This window comes from Ambystoma mexicanum, chromosome 5p (assembly GCF_040938575.1).
Source record: "Ambystoma mexicanum isolate Mex_15411 chromosome 5p, UKY_AmexF1_1, whole genome shotgun sequence".
Taxonomy (NCBI): domain Eukaryota; kingdom Metazoa; phylum Chordata; class Amphibia; order Caudata; family Ambystomatidae; genus Ambystoma; species Ambystoma mexicanum.
The window spans coordinates 133,394,767-133,413,128 of NC_090930.1; the positions used below are offsets into that span (position 1 = coordinate 133,394,767).

At 48.3% G+C, this 18,362-nt stretch overlaps 1 protein-coding gene across 3 annotated transcripts in view; it reads right to left on the reverse strand.

Moving 5' to 3' along the window:
- MSN (moesin) overlaps window positions 1–18,362 on the reverse strand; it is a 278,033-nt gene that overhangs the window by 70,527 nt on the left and 189,144 nt on the right. For all 3 annotated transcript variants that reach the window (XM_069612528.1, XM_069612527.1, XM_069612529.1), the window contains exon 3: window positions 6,565–6,660. In XM_069612528.1, the coding sequence (XP_069468629.1) occupies window positions 6,565–6,660 (96 nt within the window). The remainder of the gene's footprint in view (window positions 1–6,564; window positions 6,661–18,362) is intronic.

Sequence of the window (18,362 nt, forward strand, 5' to 3'; positions counted from 1 at the left end):
CAATTGCCTCGTTTTCCTGAAAGGTTGCGTGCGATGAAGATAAAACTTGAGAGCCCTTTTCACGTCTAATGTGTGTAACGTGCGCTCCGCTCCCGAGCATGGCTCTGGAAAAAACGTAGGTAAGACAATAGAGGAATGTTTATGGAACACTGAAGGAGCTTTCGGTATGAACTGTGGGTTAGTGGCAAGGACCACCTTGTTCTTGAAAAATCTTAAGTATGGTGGGTCTACCATTAGAGCTTGGATTTCCGAAATACGTCGGGCTGAAGTGATGGCCACCAGGAAGGCCAATTTCCACGACAAAAACTTTAGAGACGATGATGACATTGGTTCAAAAGGAGGTTTCATAAGAGACGCTAACACCAGATTGAGGCTCCACACCGGAGGAAATCTCTTCTCGGGAGGGAAACTCCTAAACAAACTTTTAAGGAAGTGCTTAATCAGGCGGTCGCTGAATAATGGTGCGGAATGTCGTTGACATGTAAACCTGGAGATGACGGCCAGGTGTACTTTTATCGACGACACCGATAAGCCCTTTTGAGCTAAGAACAGCAAGTATGGAAGGAGCTGTTCCGGCATAATTGACTGCGGAACCAAACCTGGTTGATCCACACACCACTGACAGAAACTCCTCCATTTGTACGAGTATGAAGTGTTTGTGGAAGGTGCTCTTGCCGCTTGAAGAATACGACGACACTCCTCCGGAATCGTTAGCTGACCAAATTCGGCGAAGTCAGGAGCCAGGCCGTCAACTTGAGGCTGTCCAGGTCGTGATGCCAAACGATACCCTCCTGTCGAGACAGAAGGTTGGGGATCTTCCTGAACCTCATTGGCTCCGCCGCCGCTATGTGCAGCAGGTCTGAAAACCACACCTGTCTGGCCCAATACGGGGCCACCAGAATCACCCGACATGGGTACTTGAGGATCCATTGCAACGTCCTCCGGATAAGAGGAAATGGAGGGAATGCGTACAGGAATTTGTTCGTCCATGGGAAGGAGAACGCATCCCCCAGTGAGCCCTGCTGAGGCCATCTGCTTGCATACTGCGGGCATTTCCTGTTGTCCTTCGTCGCGAACAGATCGATGGAAGGATGTGCCCACTTCTTGAATACGTGTTGTAGTTGCTGGTCGTTCAGCACCCATTCGTGAACTTCGTTCATTTCCCTGCTGAGGGCATCGGCCTCCACATTTCTCACACCTGGCAGGTGGAACGCCAAGATTAGCATGTTGTGTTGCAGGGCCCAATGCCAGATTTTCTGTGCCTCCATCGACAGGGACCTGGAACGTGTTCCTCCTTGTTTCCTTAGGTAAAACATTGTAGTCGTGTTGTCCGTCATGACACGCACCACAGAGTCTCTCAATTGAGGAAGAAAAGATTTTAGAGCCCACCGCACTGCTCTCAGTTCTAGCAGGTTGATATGCAGGGAGGACTCTTGTAACGACCACCGGCCTTGTACCTGTAACGTATCCAGATGAGCTCCCCATCCGCTCAGCGATGCATCCGTCACCACCGTCTTCTGGAACTCCGGTTCCAGAGGCATTCCTTTCGTTAGATGAGTAGCAACTCTCCACCAACAGAGTGCTTGTACCAGTAGTTCGTCGATGACCAGTCTGTCAGACCAGCGACTTTGGCTCTGCGCCCAACGGTCCGCTAGAAATTCCTGCCAAGGCCTCATAAACAGACGGCAGTTGTTTATCAACGGAATGCAGGATGACATGGTCCCTAGCAGGGACATGTATTTGCGCACCGACACCCTGGTACCGCATCTCCATTCCGACGCCTTGCTTTGTAGCTTCTGTATTCTTTCGCTGGATGGTCTTACAAGGCTTGTGTGCGTATGAAACTCCGCTCCTAGAAAGACCAAGGTCCTCGAAGGCTCTACGGAGGACTTGCTGAAGTTTATCGCGAAGCCCAGTTCCTGTAAGAGGGACATCGTGGCCCCCAGACTGTTTCGTGTTTGTTCCATGGACGAATCTCTGACCAGCCAGTCGTCTAGATAGGGATAGACATGGTGACCGTCCTTCCTTAAATGGGCCGCTATAGGGGCCAAACACTTGGTGAACGTCCTGGGGGAGGACTTGAGACCGAACGGGAGGACCTTGAACTGAAAATGCTTTCGCCCGACGACGAACCTTAAATATCTCCGGTGTCGTGGACGTATTGGGATATGAAAATATGCGTCTTGAAGGTCTAGCGACGACAGATAATCCATGGGTTGCACTGACCTGATAACCTCCTGGAGCTTTATCATTTTGAATTTTGAGCTCTTTAGCCATTTGTGGAGTACCCTCCGGTCGAGAATGGGCCTCCATTTTCCATTTGGCTTCTTGACAACGAAGAACCGGGAATAAACCCCTTGTCCTTCCTGTGCCACAGGAACCCGTTCTACCGCTCCTTTTTGCAGCATAAGCGCCACCTCTTGTCTTAGAACTCGAAGGTGGGGCTGGGCCGAAAACACTGGCGGAAGACTTGGAGGCTTGTTTTTGAATTGTAGCGCATGACCCATGCGAATCGTGTCCAGAACCCATCGATCTGTGGTGATGCATTTCCATTGGTCGATATGGAGAGACTCGACCCCCCAGGACGTTCCGAAGGCCGTCATTGGTTGCTGGTTTGCTTGTCCTTCGTCGACGAGGGACCCGAGCCGCGTCGTCTGGAGGCTTGATAATCTCTGCCTCTACGTGCCGACTGGGATGCACGTCTGTAACCTTGTGAGGAGTATGAGGGCCTGTTAAATCCACGGTCCCTAGAGGCTCCAAAGCGGGAGTTTCCGGAAGCACCCCTGAAGGGGCGAAAAGAGCGAAAACTTCTACCTGTCTGGAGGGCGCCGAGAGACCTAGCGGTATCCGTGTCTTCTTTCATCCCCTTCAAGGCTTCATCTACCTTGTCTCCAAACAGATGTTCTCCTTCACATGGCATGTCTAGGACTTTGTATTGGACTTCAGGTCTGAAAGTAGTACATTTGAGCCACGCTTGTCGACGTAGTACTAGGCCATGATTGATTTGTTTGAAACCAGACTCTGCTAGGTCCATCGCAATATTAATTGCGTGGTTCGAGGCCTCCTCACCATCTCGTACTAGCAACATGGCTGCTTTTCGATGTTCTTCCGGCAGATGTTCTAGGATAGGGGCTAGTTTATGCCACATCTCCCTATCGTATCGTGATACAATCGCCAAGGAGTTAGCTGCTCTTACCGTCGTGGCGCCGACTGAGAGCACCTTTTTTCCAAAGGCGTCCTGCCTCCTGGCCTCGCTTTCTGGTGGGGTTGAACATTTTTGCTGTACTCTGGCCTTCCTAGCCGCTGCCGCCGATACCACAGAGTCTGACAGAGGCTGTGATGTTAGACATTTTGGAGTGAACTCCGGAGCTTTAAACTTTTTCTCAATACGCCCCTTAATAGCCGGTTCCGAGAACGGATGACGGATGAGGCCTTCTTGCCACACGTGGTCCAGGATTGGGATGGCAAATACCGATTTCCTCCTTTGACCCATGTGATCAAAAAGAAAAGTCTTTCTTTTGCTCCTCAGGAATGAAGCCGAACTCGGAACACGCTTTTCCCATCATTGCATGGAAGGCTCCCACATCATCCGGAGGAGATGGTGGTGCCTGGCTCCTCGTAGACTCTACCTCTACATCCGAATTCCATGTTGGGTCTCTCGACGGTGACAGGGAAATGTCCGACCCTGAGTCACCTCGTATAGAATCGGACTCCGATAGCTCACCCTCCTCCTGCGCTCGAGGACGATCCTTCACCACCTGGGAAGCCGACGGGCTTTTGGTCGTCGAGCGAGCTGCTTGAGCTTGTTCGTCGACGGAAGGTGCAGAAAATAGCAACGATGAAGTGCCAGGCTGAGGGATCTGCGTATCCAGACGCTGCAGGAGCTTCTGAAGTGTATTAAGCACATCCAGAGACAAAACCGTCTGGGGGGTCAGCAACGTCGAGGATAGAGGGACCACACCCCCACTCGCACTCGTGGTCGACGTATTAGAAGGCCGTAAGCCCAAGTCCGACGGCTGCATAACCATGCCACATTCTCCTTCCACCGACGACACCGACAAGGCCGTGTCTGGCTGCAGTAGGACCTCAGGGGGGACCGGGTCACAGACCTCTGGCTGCCAGGCCATAGATTGAGTCACCGTCGACGAAGGAATCCCCGCCGCTGCTGCCTGAATAGTAATAGGCATCGTCAGCGACACCGGGGTCGACGAGCAAGTAGCCGGCACCGAGCCTTTAGACTTCGTAGCTGATTTCGTTGCCGACTTCCCTGCTGAAGAGTCTCGACTCACGGAAGACCTAGGACGGTCCCCGGAGGAGGATTTTGATGCCGCTTGCCTCTCCGTCTTAGAGGATGAGGAGGACTTTTTGTGTGATGAGGAAGACCCAGCATGCTTCCCCGTATTCTTGTCCGCAGGGCGTTTTTCGACAGGCCGCACCTTCTTCGAGGGAGGTTCCGACTTGCGCCTGGAGGCCGTGGAGCCAACTTCTGATGCCGGATAGGCACCCGCTCCGTCGTTAAGCCAGTCGACCAACCTTCTTTTCCGGTCTTTAAGGGTTTTTTGGGAGAAACCCTGGCATATCTCGCATGTATCCGCCGTGTGGTGCGGGTGGAGACAGTAGATACAATCCATGTGGGCATCACCTTCATAGACTTTTTTGAGTCCACATGTCGCACAAGGGCGAAATAAAGCTTTTCCGGACATATTTTTTCCAGAATGTAACGTCGCCGAAGCGAAAATACAACCTAATTTCGACTAGCAGTTACCACGAGGATCCCACTACTTTGAAAGACGGTTGAAATCTGAGGGAGTGCGGGGGCGGGTCCTGTATTTATATCATGGCGTCCTGACGGCGCGGGCACGCATGATACAAAACGAGGTGGATAGGACGCATAAGCGTCGAAAAAGTTTTCCTACGGGAAAGGGTCTATATAATGTACCGGGGATTCCCAGCCCGACGACGGGGAATATTCTAAGCATGTGAATCCATGAAAGATCCAATGCTGGAGAACTACATTTACAGCATCTACGGCTAAAATGATCAGCCACATAGAGGAGTTCGCTTTTGTTGGAGAGGAGCACACTGGTGCATCCAGTGTGGCATGATATTTATACTGCCATTATAGGGAAAGCCAACACGGCGAGTATTCTTGTGTATGGGGGGTGGAATAGGGTAAATTTGTGCAGCCATTATGAGCATGTTTTTTACATTAGTATGCCATGTTTGCCCAAAAGTATGAGTCCAGCTGAAATAAGGGTTCTCGATTGTGGCCAGTGGCCTACATTGGTGTACACGGCATGGATAGATTTTCCTAAAGTGGCATAGCATTTTAGTGGCATTGCAGGCAAAACAAACATGTGTTGGTACACGGGCGATGCTGCCAAACATTGGTGTAGCCACCACATGTGCATGTTTGGGCACAGCTATCATTAAAATGTTTTTCCCACATTGGCAGAATACTTGCATATGTTGTGGGTAAAGACATAAAAAGGCATTCAAAAATGATTCGCCATGGTTGTGGACCTGGCATGCATTGGATTATTTTCATGTATTACGCAACAATGCAGGTTGTAAACTGGGTGACGTTTTACCCAATTTTTCACAGAAAGCTCTTTATGAAATGGACTTTTTTTATTCTTGGTTAAAACAAAGTTTCAGATTCAATTAAAAGATATTTACAACATTTCACATAAGTTACAGCAAAATAGAGAGATAAAACAGCACCAGAAATACAGCTGAATAAGCAGAATGGTAGGCGTGGACATTTAAGTAAAAGAAATCCCCTTTTCAAGATCAAACCAACTATTTCAAGGGGGCCAGATCTTTCAGAGTGCAGTGTCGCCAAACTCCAACCATTACCGGTAGAAGTCAGAATGTACTGCCACACAATGCTGCTCGAAAGCGTTCTAAAATCTTCTAAAAAAATAAAAAGCACTTTTTATCATTTCTTGAAAAGAAAGCTCAGGGGAGACAAGCCCAAAAGACCCCTTGGTTGGTTTGGGCTCCGTCACGCACTTTCGGGGTAAATGTTTACACCCCTGGCTGTCACGATCAGCAAATTCCTTAGTAAACCCTAAAGAGACTTCTGCCCTATTAACTAAGACTTTCTGGATCAAAGCGGTCAAAATGTCTAGTACAACCAGAACACCTGCATCAGCATGTGACGTACTGCTAACTTTAGGGATTATGCGTTATATTATTTCTCAAGGCAAAAAAATTCACTCGGAAGCCCCCCTGTAAATCTGTCCAAATCTAAACCCGATTCTATGTAAAAAAATCAAACACAGCAAAAACCAATGGAGACCCCTTTTAAACATCTACAATATTGCAAAAACATTCATGTCAGAAGGCAGACAATGACTCGTTAATTGAGGTCAGGATAGGAACCGACCAGGATTATGGTCCCATTTAGGTTGACCAATACCTTTTAAAAAAAAAAGGAACATCATTTTGCAACAAAAAACAAATGCATAAAACCAGAAGAAACAGATATGGCCAATGGTAAGAAGCATAGTGTGGTCAAATCGCTTTTTTGTTTGAAAGCGGACCAAGGAATCTGCCCACCTTCTTGTTGAGTTTCAGCCATGTTGAGAAGCTCTTGGTGTCCTGATACTGCAGACCAAAGAACCAGATCTCCCTCAGGCCAATTGTTTTCACGACCTGGAGAGAAGAAAAAGAAAAGGCTGGTTAATTACAAGTCGACTAGTAACAGTATCTAGATTTCATCATGTGGCACATAATTCACAACCACCTTGTGGCAGCACCAAATAATGTGTTGGTTGTGCCCCGCACCGCTGCCTCTCCAGATTTCCCCCATGCCATGCTTGAGAAAGTCATCCGGTCTTGCTTTGTTCTCGAGACACTGGGATTTGTAGTTCTACGACTACCTCTTTAAACCGGAGGCTTAAAGTTACAAATACTGTCACTCATGGCATGGGAAAATGCGCCCTCTTCCAGTCCATCTTCGCGCGTAGAGCCTTGCAGGCTAGAGGCAACACATTTTGGCGCACTTCATGCGCTAGTATTGGCGGTCCATACTGGCTTTGGGACCACATCCGGTGGTGAAGCCTCAATCAACCATTGTTGCAACTATTTACTTCGAGGTCTCCACTCCGTGGCCGAAGCGATGGAAGAAAAGAAACCTAAGGGACGTTTGACTTGGAGTAGAATGTAGGTAACTGTGCACCCAATATGAAAGTTACAGCACACCCCCCACCCCACACCCTTGTCAATACCATTGTCAGTAAGAGTGTCTACTCCAGCCCAACATCTAGATGGAGCTCACGGGCAACGGGAATCGTACAAAACTATCGACCCGAGAATTGCGATGGCCGAAAATGCCTACTTTTTTTAAACCCCCCCCCCCCTTACACCACATATATATATATAAGAGAGAGGGGAAGAGGGGAAGAGGGGAAGAGGGGAAGAGGGGAAGAGGGGAAGAGGGGAAGAGGGGAAGAGGGGAAGAGGGGAAGAGGGGAAGAGGGGAAGAGGGGAAGAGGGGAAGAGGGGAAGAGGGGAAGAGGGGAAGAGGGGAAGAGGGGAAGAGGGGAAGAGGGGAAGAGGGGAAGAGGGGAAGAGGGGAAGAGGGGAAGAGGGGAAGAGGGGAAGAGAGGAAGAGAGGAAGAGGGAAAGAGGGGAAGAGGGGAAGAGGGAAAGAGAGGAAGAGGGAAAGAGAGGAAGAGGGAAAGAGAGGAAGAGGGAAAGAGAGGAAGAGGGAAAGAGAGGAAGAGGGAAAGAGAGGAAGAGGGAAAGAGAGGGAAAGAGAGAGGGAAAGAGAGAGGGAAAGAGAGAGAGGGAAAGAGAGAGAGGGAAAGAGAGGGAAAGAGAGAGGGAGAGAAAGAGAGAGAAAGAGAGAGAGAAAGAGAGAGAAAGAGAGAAAGAGAGAGAAAGAAAGATTTTTTTGGGGGGGGGGGCTACATAGAGTGAGTTGAAGCCAAACCTCCTGTGCTATGTCCAAGGCATAAAATAAGCAGTGTCACTTAGAAATTTGCTATGCAATTCTGTAGGTTTGCTAATTAAATTGACACTTGTGTAGCAAAACTAACTATTTAAGTTACCCTGTTCACTCTGCATTCCTCTTTCCATGAATGCTCGCTCTGCCCTCTTTTCTCTGTTCACTGCAAGTTCAAAGAGGCGAATGGAGAGAGAGTGCAGCAGTAGTCATCTTCTCCACTCTTCAGTGACAAAAGGCATTCCTAAACATTTATGTTATATCATGCAACATTACAGAATGGCTACTGTAAAACACTGGATTGTTCGGTTTGCAGTAACATTTAGGTTAGTGTATCTAAATCTCATAGTGTCATCTATATTTGATTTGGTTGGGGAAGATGCACCACATTTAAAAGTAACACTTTTGAAAATGTACATTATCACACGGCCACATGGTTAAACCTAGTTGGTTGTGCAACTGGTGCTCAACCCAGGAGCGGATCCCATACTCCTTGACATTCCATCTCATCACCCTGTTGCTTTATACCAGATCCACTGAAAGTGACATGGCAGCAAACTACATTACTCCACATAGTTCGCCCAGTTCTCTGCCTGCTATGCCATCTGCTCTGCTTCGTCTATTACTTTCTTTACTCCAACATAATAAATACACAAAGCCAACTAGCGATCAATAGTTCCATACAGTCTGTACAACTACAGATCTATTGCACTACCATACACGGTAGGTAGCTTCCAGAGCTCACTTTGCTCTATGATTGTGATTTCATGATATATTAGCACATGCAGAAGAGAGCTGGCCAAAAGGTCTTCAGGGCCTTTTTGTTTGATCATATTTCACTATGCATGACTGGCCTCTGGGTGGCAGCAGTGTCCCAAACAAAGCGAGTTTGTGGTGACCTGCACCATTGTACAGAAAGCACATTTACATGTTTTTGTCAAAGGTGAGTGCATTTCTCTTAGGTCGATGAGGTAAAGTAAGTTACTTAACCTGCAGGTCTAGCGGAATTTTAAAGAATGTGCAAGGCCTGACACCTCACTGATGTCTGTCAGTCTTTAGCACTAAACAAAAAAACTGCATTGATGCTTTTATTTCTATGGTACAAATTAATTCTGGTGGCATTAAAAATGGCTGTATAACATTGCTAATCAAATGGGTGTGTTTGCTAATCAAGAACATTTTAATTAGCAAACTCTGCTAATACATTTTTGGAAACTAATGTATGCCTTGCAAGTCATGTGTCAGTGACTGTGGCCAATTACACTGGCAGTGTCTGGCCTTAAGAAGGCAGTCACTGGCAAATAGTGCCTCGGCTTATGATGGCAAAGCCCGTCAAATGCCTAATGTCAACCAAAAGCCGAAATGGTTCGCTTTGATGAGGCTTGTTTTTAACAGGAATTCAGTGCAAGAAACGAATGCAAAGGCACACATTGCTTATAAATAAAGTGGCTCAAATAATACACTTGAGGCTAAACATTATTATTCCGCCTGGAGCAGATTTACAGCATTTACATCCAGAAAAAATAAAGGCAGCTCTGGGAAAGCCCATCACGTGATGTTAAGCGATCGACCTCGCTCAAAGAGATCCCAGTAGGGCATGCTTTTTGGATAAGGACGGAGCAGAGTGATTGTGAATGATCACAGGGATTAGGAGTGAACAGGTGAGTAGTAAAAAAGCCCAACACCTCCCACAGGCACCTTTGTCCCTCACATTCCACCTCCATCCCATTTCTACTCTGGTGGCATTTTTTGGATTTGCAGGCAGTATTTTTGGGATTTGCAGGTGGTAATAAAGAACCACCTAATATCCAAGAGTAAAAATATGGAGAAGGGAGTATGAGCGACGGATGTACATAAAACAAGCGTCCCAGTTGTAGACCTAAATTAAGTGCAGCTCAACATTCTAAATGTATAACTGCATTAGTGTAGCCACAAGCGACTCCAATCCATAAGAATGCATTCACACTGGGGTCTCCAGGGTTGGCTGCCAATTTGTACTGTGGCACTATCCACTTGCCTGAACAGATGGCATGAGGAGGGCGATAAAGCGCTTAAAAAGATGTACTCCGAAACACAGGCTATTCTACCCAATCTAAAAATGGTACTCAATGTATTGGCCCGAGAAGGAGGAAGGGCTGACTGGGCCTTCCCAGGATTCAAAGCCGCACACCACAGGTGCGCACCTTATCGTAAACACACACGGAACAGTAGTGCTGAGAGATATGTACCTCCCAACAGGCAAGAGCCTGGTTATGTAGACACCAACAACTACTAGGAGCTGCGTTTGACTCCCCAGACCAACTGATGGCATAAAATCATACCAACGGATGGGCGAAATTACCGCTGGCAAAACAGAATTGGTGAAATTTGTCAACAATGCTGATCCACCAGCTGTGAAGTTTCCTACCTTCGCCACCACATCTTTTTTGGTGCAGAAATGTTGGTCTTCTCACTGCTTGCGTGGGTCTAAACACAGAAAATGAAATTTCTGGATAAAATGAAATTTAAGGGGGCAAAACGCCTTTAAAAACTAAATTTTTAATTGGCGGGAAAAGGCCACAAACTTAATTCCTCTCAGCAGCCAAATACTGGTGTAGCCCGTGGCACCACGGGTCCCGGCTAGCTGTGGGCTATGTGCCTGTCCCCTGAGGGGACACCTAGAAATAAAGATGTAGACACCAGGGTAATACAAGTACTTTATTAAATCTGTAGGCTATGTTTCATTACTTTATGTGTGTGTTCAATGTGTGTGGCTTTGGATCAAACCATCCAGCCCAACAAGGGGCTGCATGGAATGTTAATAAAGAAAGGAAAGGAAAACAAAGAAATAGAACTTCCCTGCCCAAGAACGGGCTGCACAGCAGAGAAAAGAATCCTGAGGATTGAAGAAAAGTGAGAGTTCGAAAAATACAATTAGAAAAGAACAGGAAGGACGGGAGTGGCAAACTGCGAAGGAGTAAAAGGCTCACCCGGGAGCCTCTGCCTCGAGCGCCCCGCCACCCCCAGGCATCTGTGCATGGTGGAGCCCCCTAAAACGTGAGCCAAGGGGCTGAAATGCTTATGCCATGGGCAGGTCAACTGCCACAGGGCCCGCCCAGAAGATTTAAAAAAGGGCTGCAGACACGGCAGTGATCATTGGTGGACCCTGCTGCAACCGGGCCACCCAGATGAAAGAAAGTGTCTTGGTGATGGCAGCCGGACCCCCAATTGGGCAGGGGGTTGCCCAGAAGGCCAGCAGAACACCAGTGGCCCTATGTGGTGAACTCTAAAATGGTGACGCTGGCACCTGAGAGGCATCCCTTTAACCAAGAGATGCCAGTGGGCCACGCCCTGATAATAGAAGAAAAGGTGAGACCGCTGGAAGCCAAAACTTTTTTTCCTAGCTCCCACTAGTTCGCAAGAGCTTCAGGCTCTTTTTTTTAAATTTATTTTTACATTTGTAAAGCGCCTAAAACCAAGGGCATCAGGGCTTTAGAGAGAGAAAAAAGGCCTTGCCTTCCAGTGGCCTCACCTTTTTAGCCTTAATGGTGCTGCTGCCCCTCGTCAAATGCCTGGTGAAGGGCAGAGTCAACATTAAGGCTGAAAGGGGATGCCGCTGTCCCCCGCAAGGCATCCTTTTAGTTAATAGATGCAAAAATCTGCACCCTCCTCTTTACAAGGGGGTGCCTGTAGCCCATTAAGTCGGGGCTCGTTAAGCAGGCACAGCCTAAAGAGCCAGACCAACTCCCCTTTAGGCCACGCCGCCTTGATGAGCCCCGGGTCACGCTTTGTCTTACCACTTTGTAGCCCCAAAACTTTGGAATCAGCTTCCCCTTGCGCTGAGACTCTAAAGCTCATTTATTTTCAAAGATTTGAAAATGTTCCTCTTTGCCTGAAGTCCTTTAGCCGTATATAGCATCCCAATGGCGAGAGCCTCACCATACTGTCTGTACTTTATTTTGTAATCCCTAGGTAACCATGTCAGCACCTTCATGCCCCAGGGTCTACAGCGCACTATATAAATATTGCAAAGTAAAGTAAAAAGTAAACTTAAGGCACTGAGTAGTGCAGTCAGGGCTTTAAGTGGGCCGTGGCTAGCCTGGGCTCAGCCCCGGTAGTCTCCAGAAAGGGTTCCCGAGATGGGCCCACTCCAGACTAGCCCCTGCCACATCGAGACCTCCGTCAGGCAGCCTTTGTAGCCAAAGCGCTGCAGCTACACAGTCAGCCTGCAGGTGTCTGCACTTCGAAAGTACTGACACCTGCAAGCAGCCTGTGTAACCGTGCAGCGTTTCGGCTAAACCGGTTGCTTGAAGTCATCAAGCAGCATGAAGCCAAGGGGCTTAATTCTGCTTGATGACAACGCGAAAACAAAAGGAGAGGTGTGCAGTCCAGCCCTCCTACTGTTTCTGAGTACTGAGTCCTCAGCATCAGGGTGACCTTTCAACCAAGGAGCCAGTGTTTAAAGCGTTGCCCATCACCGGCTCCTTGGATGAAAGGACTGCTTGCTGGGGCACACTGGTGTCCATTCTTTTGAGGGGTTGGCAGCTTCGAAGGTAATAATGCCAGTGCGTCCCAGCTCTAATTCAATTACCAGCACCCCCCTCTCCTTAGGGGGAGTGGCCCAAGTAAGCCCCCCCCCCTAAGGAGAGTGTCCCCTCTTTCTAATCCCAGTGAATGCACTGAGTGCAGTACTGCGAGCTGCTGCATTAACTGTCCATGTGCATAAAGGAACATTATGAGGGGCTCAACGCCATTGAGCTGGCTGGTCTTTTGCCCCCACCCTTGAAATTTGATCTGAGGGGTGGGGCTTTTTGTTACTCAGAAAGGGGAGAGAGGCCTATCCTAAAACCGGCGGCTTTAAAGTTTTACTGTATTCGTGCACAAACATTTATTTGCGCATTCTGATGCATCTATAAGGCAATCGGAGCGTTAGGAGAGATTAACGAGGGACAACAAGTTATTTTTTGCATTTTAAGTGGAGGTTCTGCAGGATACCAGAGGCAGCTCCTGCTCGCTGGGTTATCGCAAAACAGAGGAACAGCTTTTCGCTCCTTCTTAACACATTTTTATTTTGATCTCTAGATATGTGTATACACACACACACAATGTTGACCTGGCTCAAAGCCAATTAAGATCTCTCACTTTGCGAAGAAGCTCATCCATCTGTACTTTCGTTAAATCTCACCATTAGAGGACAACAGACAACTACATAACAGTACAGTACAGCACAGCACCTCGCGTCCACCAAGTCTTTAGAGCGGGATCTAACCCATCTGCTTTTATGCCCAGTGGAGTGCACCCTTAGAGGCAGGACTCCCAGATTCACCCTGTCTACAACAAAAGGCCGACTTTTCAAGGGAACCCCCGTTTATGTACCTCCAGAAGAGCATTATTCTTCCAAGGCACCACCAGAGGTGTTTTATCGTCCAACTGTGCCTTGAAACACCTGTGTATAGGCACCTTATAAAAGCCATATCATATACTCTCTGAAAATACGGACAAGTGCTCCGCCACTCAGGTTCTATGCCATTCCACTTGCGTGAAGGCACGATTATACGATCACCATATTCTTCTCTCAAGATATCAGGCCTTGAGGAAGACTGGTTAGGTCGAAACACGTGTCGGCAGTTCACAACCTGATTAAATATCTTTGTCAAACCAATACAAGTGTACCTGCAATTGGAGCATCCGTCTTCTATTTCTGGTAGTGATATCTCCCCTTGGCCGTGCGCGAGTTACCTTACTTACAAACCAATTGAATCAGTATTACCAGACTTGAGCCTTGTTTAAGAGGGTGCTCTGTGGAAGTATAAACGCAGCAGCAAATTTTGCAGTAATAATTTTTTAGGTGGACACCATAGCGCACCAGTGAATGTGTCGAACCCGTTAGCCTAAATCACTCTTCCAACTACATAACCACCACACGGTGCGCACCAATATCCTACATACAGCGCTTCAACGCCATAACTAATGATGGGGGGCTCCAAGCAGGGACCTTAACCACATCCTCTTCTCTGGAGGGCGACCGTCATAACATGCTAGCTCTGACTGACCACATGCTCCTGGAAAGGCAATTGCGATTCATCAGAGTGCCCGAGGTCGCGCCTAGAAGAAACACTGGTTTACAGGCGCGTTCATAACTCGGTAACACACTTGCGACGCAACGTGAATGATAACGTCGCAAGCAGCACGCGTGCTCGCACAGAAGGCCACGAACATTCTTGAGTGAAAGGCACATATCCACATTATTCGTCGGTCTCATCTACAGCATTCCCACGCTAATGCAGGGGCTTACACCCCCCACGGCGGCAGCATGTGTCTGCTTGCCTCGGGCCCCCGGTCAGCAGCAGCTTAAATCCGCTTCATTGCGATGCACGGCGGAGGCACAGAGCACAATGGGACTTGTATAGTCTTCACACCAGTCTGCCCAGTAACAGGTCTTCAAGACGTCAGGGGAAGGGGGAGAAGTGGGTTCCAACAGCACGCAGTTTGTACTAAAGAGACGCAGCCACTCCTACAAAAAAAGAAAATGATATACGCAAAATTGTACGCCAAAAAAAACAGCCTGTCATGAGAGTTGGGGCCTTTCAGCCGAGTCTCAATGAGGCCCTTAACTCAAAAAGGCTTGTATTTGTAAAAGGTGCCTCAAAGATTCGCTCTTCCCCCCGCCCCCCAAGATGAAAAGGCGGAAGCACTGGGCAGACCAGCTGTGCGCGGGGGAGCGACCCCGCGTGGGCACCTCTCCTTGACATTAGGAATGCATTATTCAACCGCTGTGAGAAGCCATTCCAGCAGGGGCGGGACGGCGGCTAGGGGCTTCACGCACTTCTGCTGGGAACCCAGAACACAAGGCCCTTTCTGGGTAGTTTGCAGACAAAAGTGGCTCACTGGCTGCTGCAGGCTGAGCTTTGAAGTCCAGCTTCAGCAGCGGTGCACAAACAAAAAGGCAAAGTTTACTATCCAGGTAAATATTTAACAAACGTCAGGAGCGCACAGAAGCACAGTCACTAAACCATCACACATGGATTGCAACACAAGAGCACGACTGAGCCAAAGGGCGGCTGCAGTAGTGTGCGTCCACAAAATATACTGGATCTCCACAATGGGGCACCGGTTTAGTCCCCACCATTGCATGCTAGGCCTTTGTGCTGTATTGCCCAGGGTTCAAGGAGCCAGTAGGGGATGGTAGCTTATCACAGGCCCACTAGCACGACCGCTGGCAGTCTAGGCTTCCTGGAGCTTGAATAACCAATGGCTAGAATTGCAGCAAGGGAGGCCCAAAGAAGCAGAAAGCACCACAGGCAGCCATCCAGACCACCCCCAAAATGTTCTTGCTTGTAGAAAATGTAATTCGTAGGTAAAGTTGCATAAGATTGTAGTTGTGCACACAACTCCCCGTTATGTCGCTGCAAAGTAATAAGAAAGCTGCATTCTCTCCCTTGACCGTCTACTCGTGCATCTGGCCATGAAGGTTTTGTGCAGGACTTCACCGAATAAGGTCAGCTGGTGTCAGACTGAGATCCAAGTTATCGGGGTGCCTCCAGTGGCATATAGAATGGCTGCACCCTCTTCACCGTGGGCGTTCCCTATAGCCACTGATTATTATTAGGATGTATTATAATATTTAGTGAGCACGGAGCTAGCTTCGAGAAGCGAAGGAGCACCATACAGAGCTGTACAATGCCAAGATGTTATTGGTGCCTTTGCTCTGCCGGGCTCTCCAATAGCGAGGTCCCTTTGTTCAATCTCTACATTAAGTTGTTAAGATGGCGCCGATCATCACAGGTCAAGTTCAAAACTGCCCAGTCACAACGCTTTGTACCGCACTATCCTTCTCATCTGGTCAGGACCTAGTCCACGATCTTCAGGCTAACAAGCAACAAAAACAGTTTATTAGACATTCTATTGGACTGATAAAGTCAACAGTAGTGTAGCCAGCATTCATGTTTGAATTGGCTATGTGTTTGGCTAGTTCGACGGGCTAGTAAATACAGCATTCTCAACCTGCGTACCGCATCTTATTTTACAGGATCGGCTTCCAGCAACCCAGCTCAGGCCACCCACATCCCAAAGCAACTTTATCGGTTAACAAAAAATGGACAGGATATCCTCTCTACAGAAGTCTAGTTGGCCATCTTATTTTAGTAGGCATACTTTAATGAGAACCCTTTTTGCTGCAAAGATACCCTCAATGTCTCAGAAAGGATTGTGTTGGAAGGCAACAGCCAGGTTAGGGGTGGTAACATGACAGTAAAGGTAAGGGGTCCATATACATGGTTCAGCCTTAAATGGATCTCCTGGTATCCAATTGGGGCCGAAGGACTTGTTAGATTTAGACGTAGTCAGCAGTGGGATCACTTGCAAGAAGTCACTCGACCAGCATTGTAATTTGGTGCCAGTTAGCATGCCCCGGCGAGCAGGGCTATTTCGCTGTAGCTGCATACTTGGCAAGGGGGCAAAGTCTGCATGGCTGGAGAGTCTCAGTTGTGAAATGGAGCCAGAAGGGTTAATGTATTTATATGCTACTCGCTTTTCAAGATGACATCAGTGGAACAAAAGCCTGAGAAACTCCTATTGGAACCAATTCCACAGCCTTCTGTGCTGGAAAGCTGCACCGTGAGTTTTCCAGATGTGGAACTTGTGCACGTAAAATGGATCCACAGCACTGTGGTATGTACTTCTCCAAAGGCAAACGAGAGCTAGGACTGTACCTAGGAGACACACAGGTTTCAATTAGTACTAAGAGGGGTCCATGTTGAAGGCTACCTGGGTAAGAGTTCGAACACAGAACCCAGCAGCCGCTTTTGGATCAAGGTTGGCATCCAGGGTTTATTTGCTGGCGGGATGTGCCTTTTTCCAAATATAATGAACTGGAAGCAGACCATTCATTATGGCACTGAAGATCTGTACACAGTTAATCCTTCTGGCAGCAGCAAAATCTGCAAGAGACACTACTTTGTGGCAGCTAAATCTGGACTGGACTGCCAGTATCGTGCACGCACTGTGGGGAGAAGGGGGTGGCGGGGTGCACTACACCCCCTCCTATATTCTGTGTAGAATTGTGGGTTGTCTGCAGGGGTGCTTAGTCTGGACTGGATCCTAGAGCAGTTCACAAGCCAGTTCCACAGAAGCATTGGGTTTGAACTATAGAACCGGGCAGAGCCTATAGTGATCGGACTTATGGAAACCAGGACCAACATACTCGCCCTTAACATTCACAACGTTAAGACCCGCTGTGCTGAAGAGACTGCTTCCGCAGCTGCGAAAAGTGCAGCGTCCGCCATTTAGGCTTACTGCACATAAACCCAGACACGCTTATAGTGTAAAAGGTCGCTTTGATGCGACAGGCCAAAGCTTACAAATCACTGCTTACCTGGCTCCCATGGCCTTACAGACTAACGAAATGTTTTAAACAACCAATTAATAAATCAACACTTTCATTTTCCCCAACAAATAAATAGTTCCACTTCCTCCCTAACTATCCCTTGGTCCCTACCTACTCCTTACCACCTCAAGTCATCCCGCTTTCTCTCCGGGGCCATGCCGCTCCAGGTTCAATACCTGTTCCCCCGGGGTAGCCCATTTGTGCAAACAGCACCACCCACATCCTTTCCCGCGCCATTCCCCCATTGTGCTTCTCTCCACCCACATCTAAAGGGGCCATGCCCCCGGCAAACAACTTCAAAACCCATAACACTCCCCTCTACACCAAACTCCACCTTCTTGACCTGCAACCAGTCTGACCTGCCACATCAGCAACAGACATTTTTACATCACAACTTCCCCAACCTGTCGCACAAAAACTACCCAGAAACAATAATGACCTTAAACAGACACTAAAAAACCTGTGACAATATGAAAAGAGGGATTAACCAGACAGAAAAAAATTACAAGGAACCCCCCCCAAGAAATTAAAACCAGTTACCTGACATAGCACCAAAAAAGGGGTGGGAGGGCGGTGTCAAACTCACGTCCCAACCGCCGCCTGCTCCAGAACCTTCCCTGGCCCTTTAAGTATCCCCAGGGGCGCTCTATGCGCAGGCCAGCTCCCTGGCCTGTGCAGCGCCAAAAATCACTCCGGGGGAACGCTTCACATTTCCCCCCCCCCCCGTTTCCCCCTTTTGGATTCCATCAGCCGGCTGGAATGACCAGTCATTGGCAGTGGCGCTAGCAATAGATTAGGACAGAAGGCAGGGAGCCCAATATTTAACTGTCAGAGTAGCTATATTGAAGAAATGCCGGCGCGTTATAGACTAAAAATTCGAAAAACAGCTGCCTGAAAGCTGAAAGAAATGCTCCATAGTGTGACGAACTGGATCCAGGGAGCTGAATTCTGGCCACGCAGAGTTCCCAAGTTTCCCCTTGCCGCGCACAGGAAGGGTATCTTCCGGCCCTGCTTTTCTCAGAATTTGAGACTTATATTTTCCAA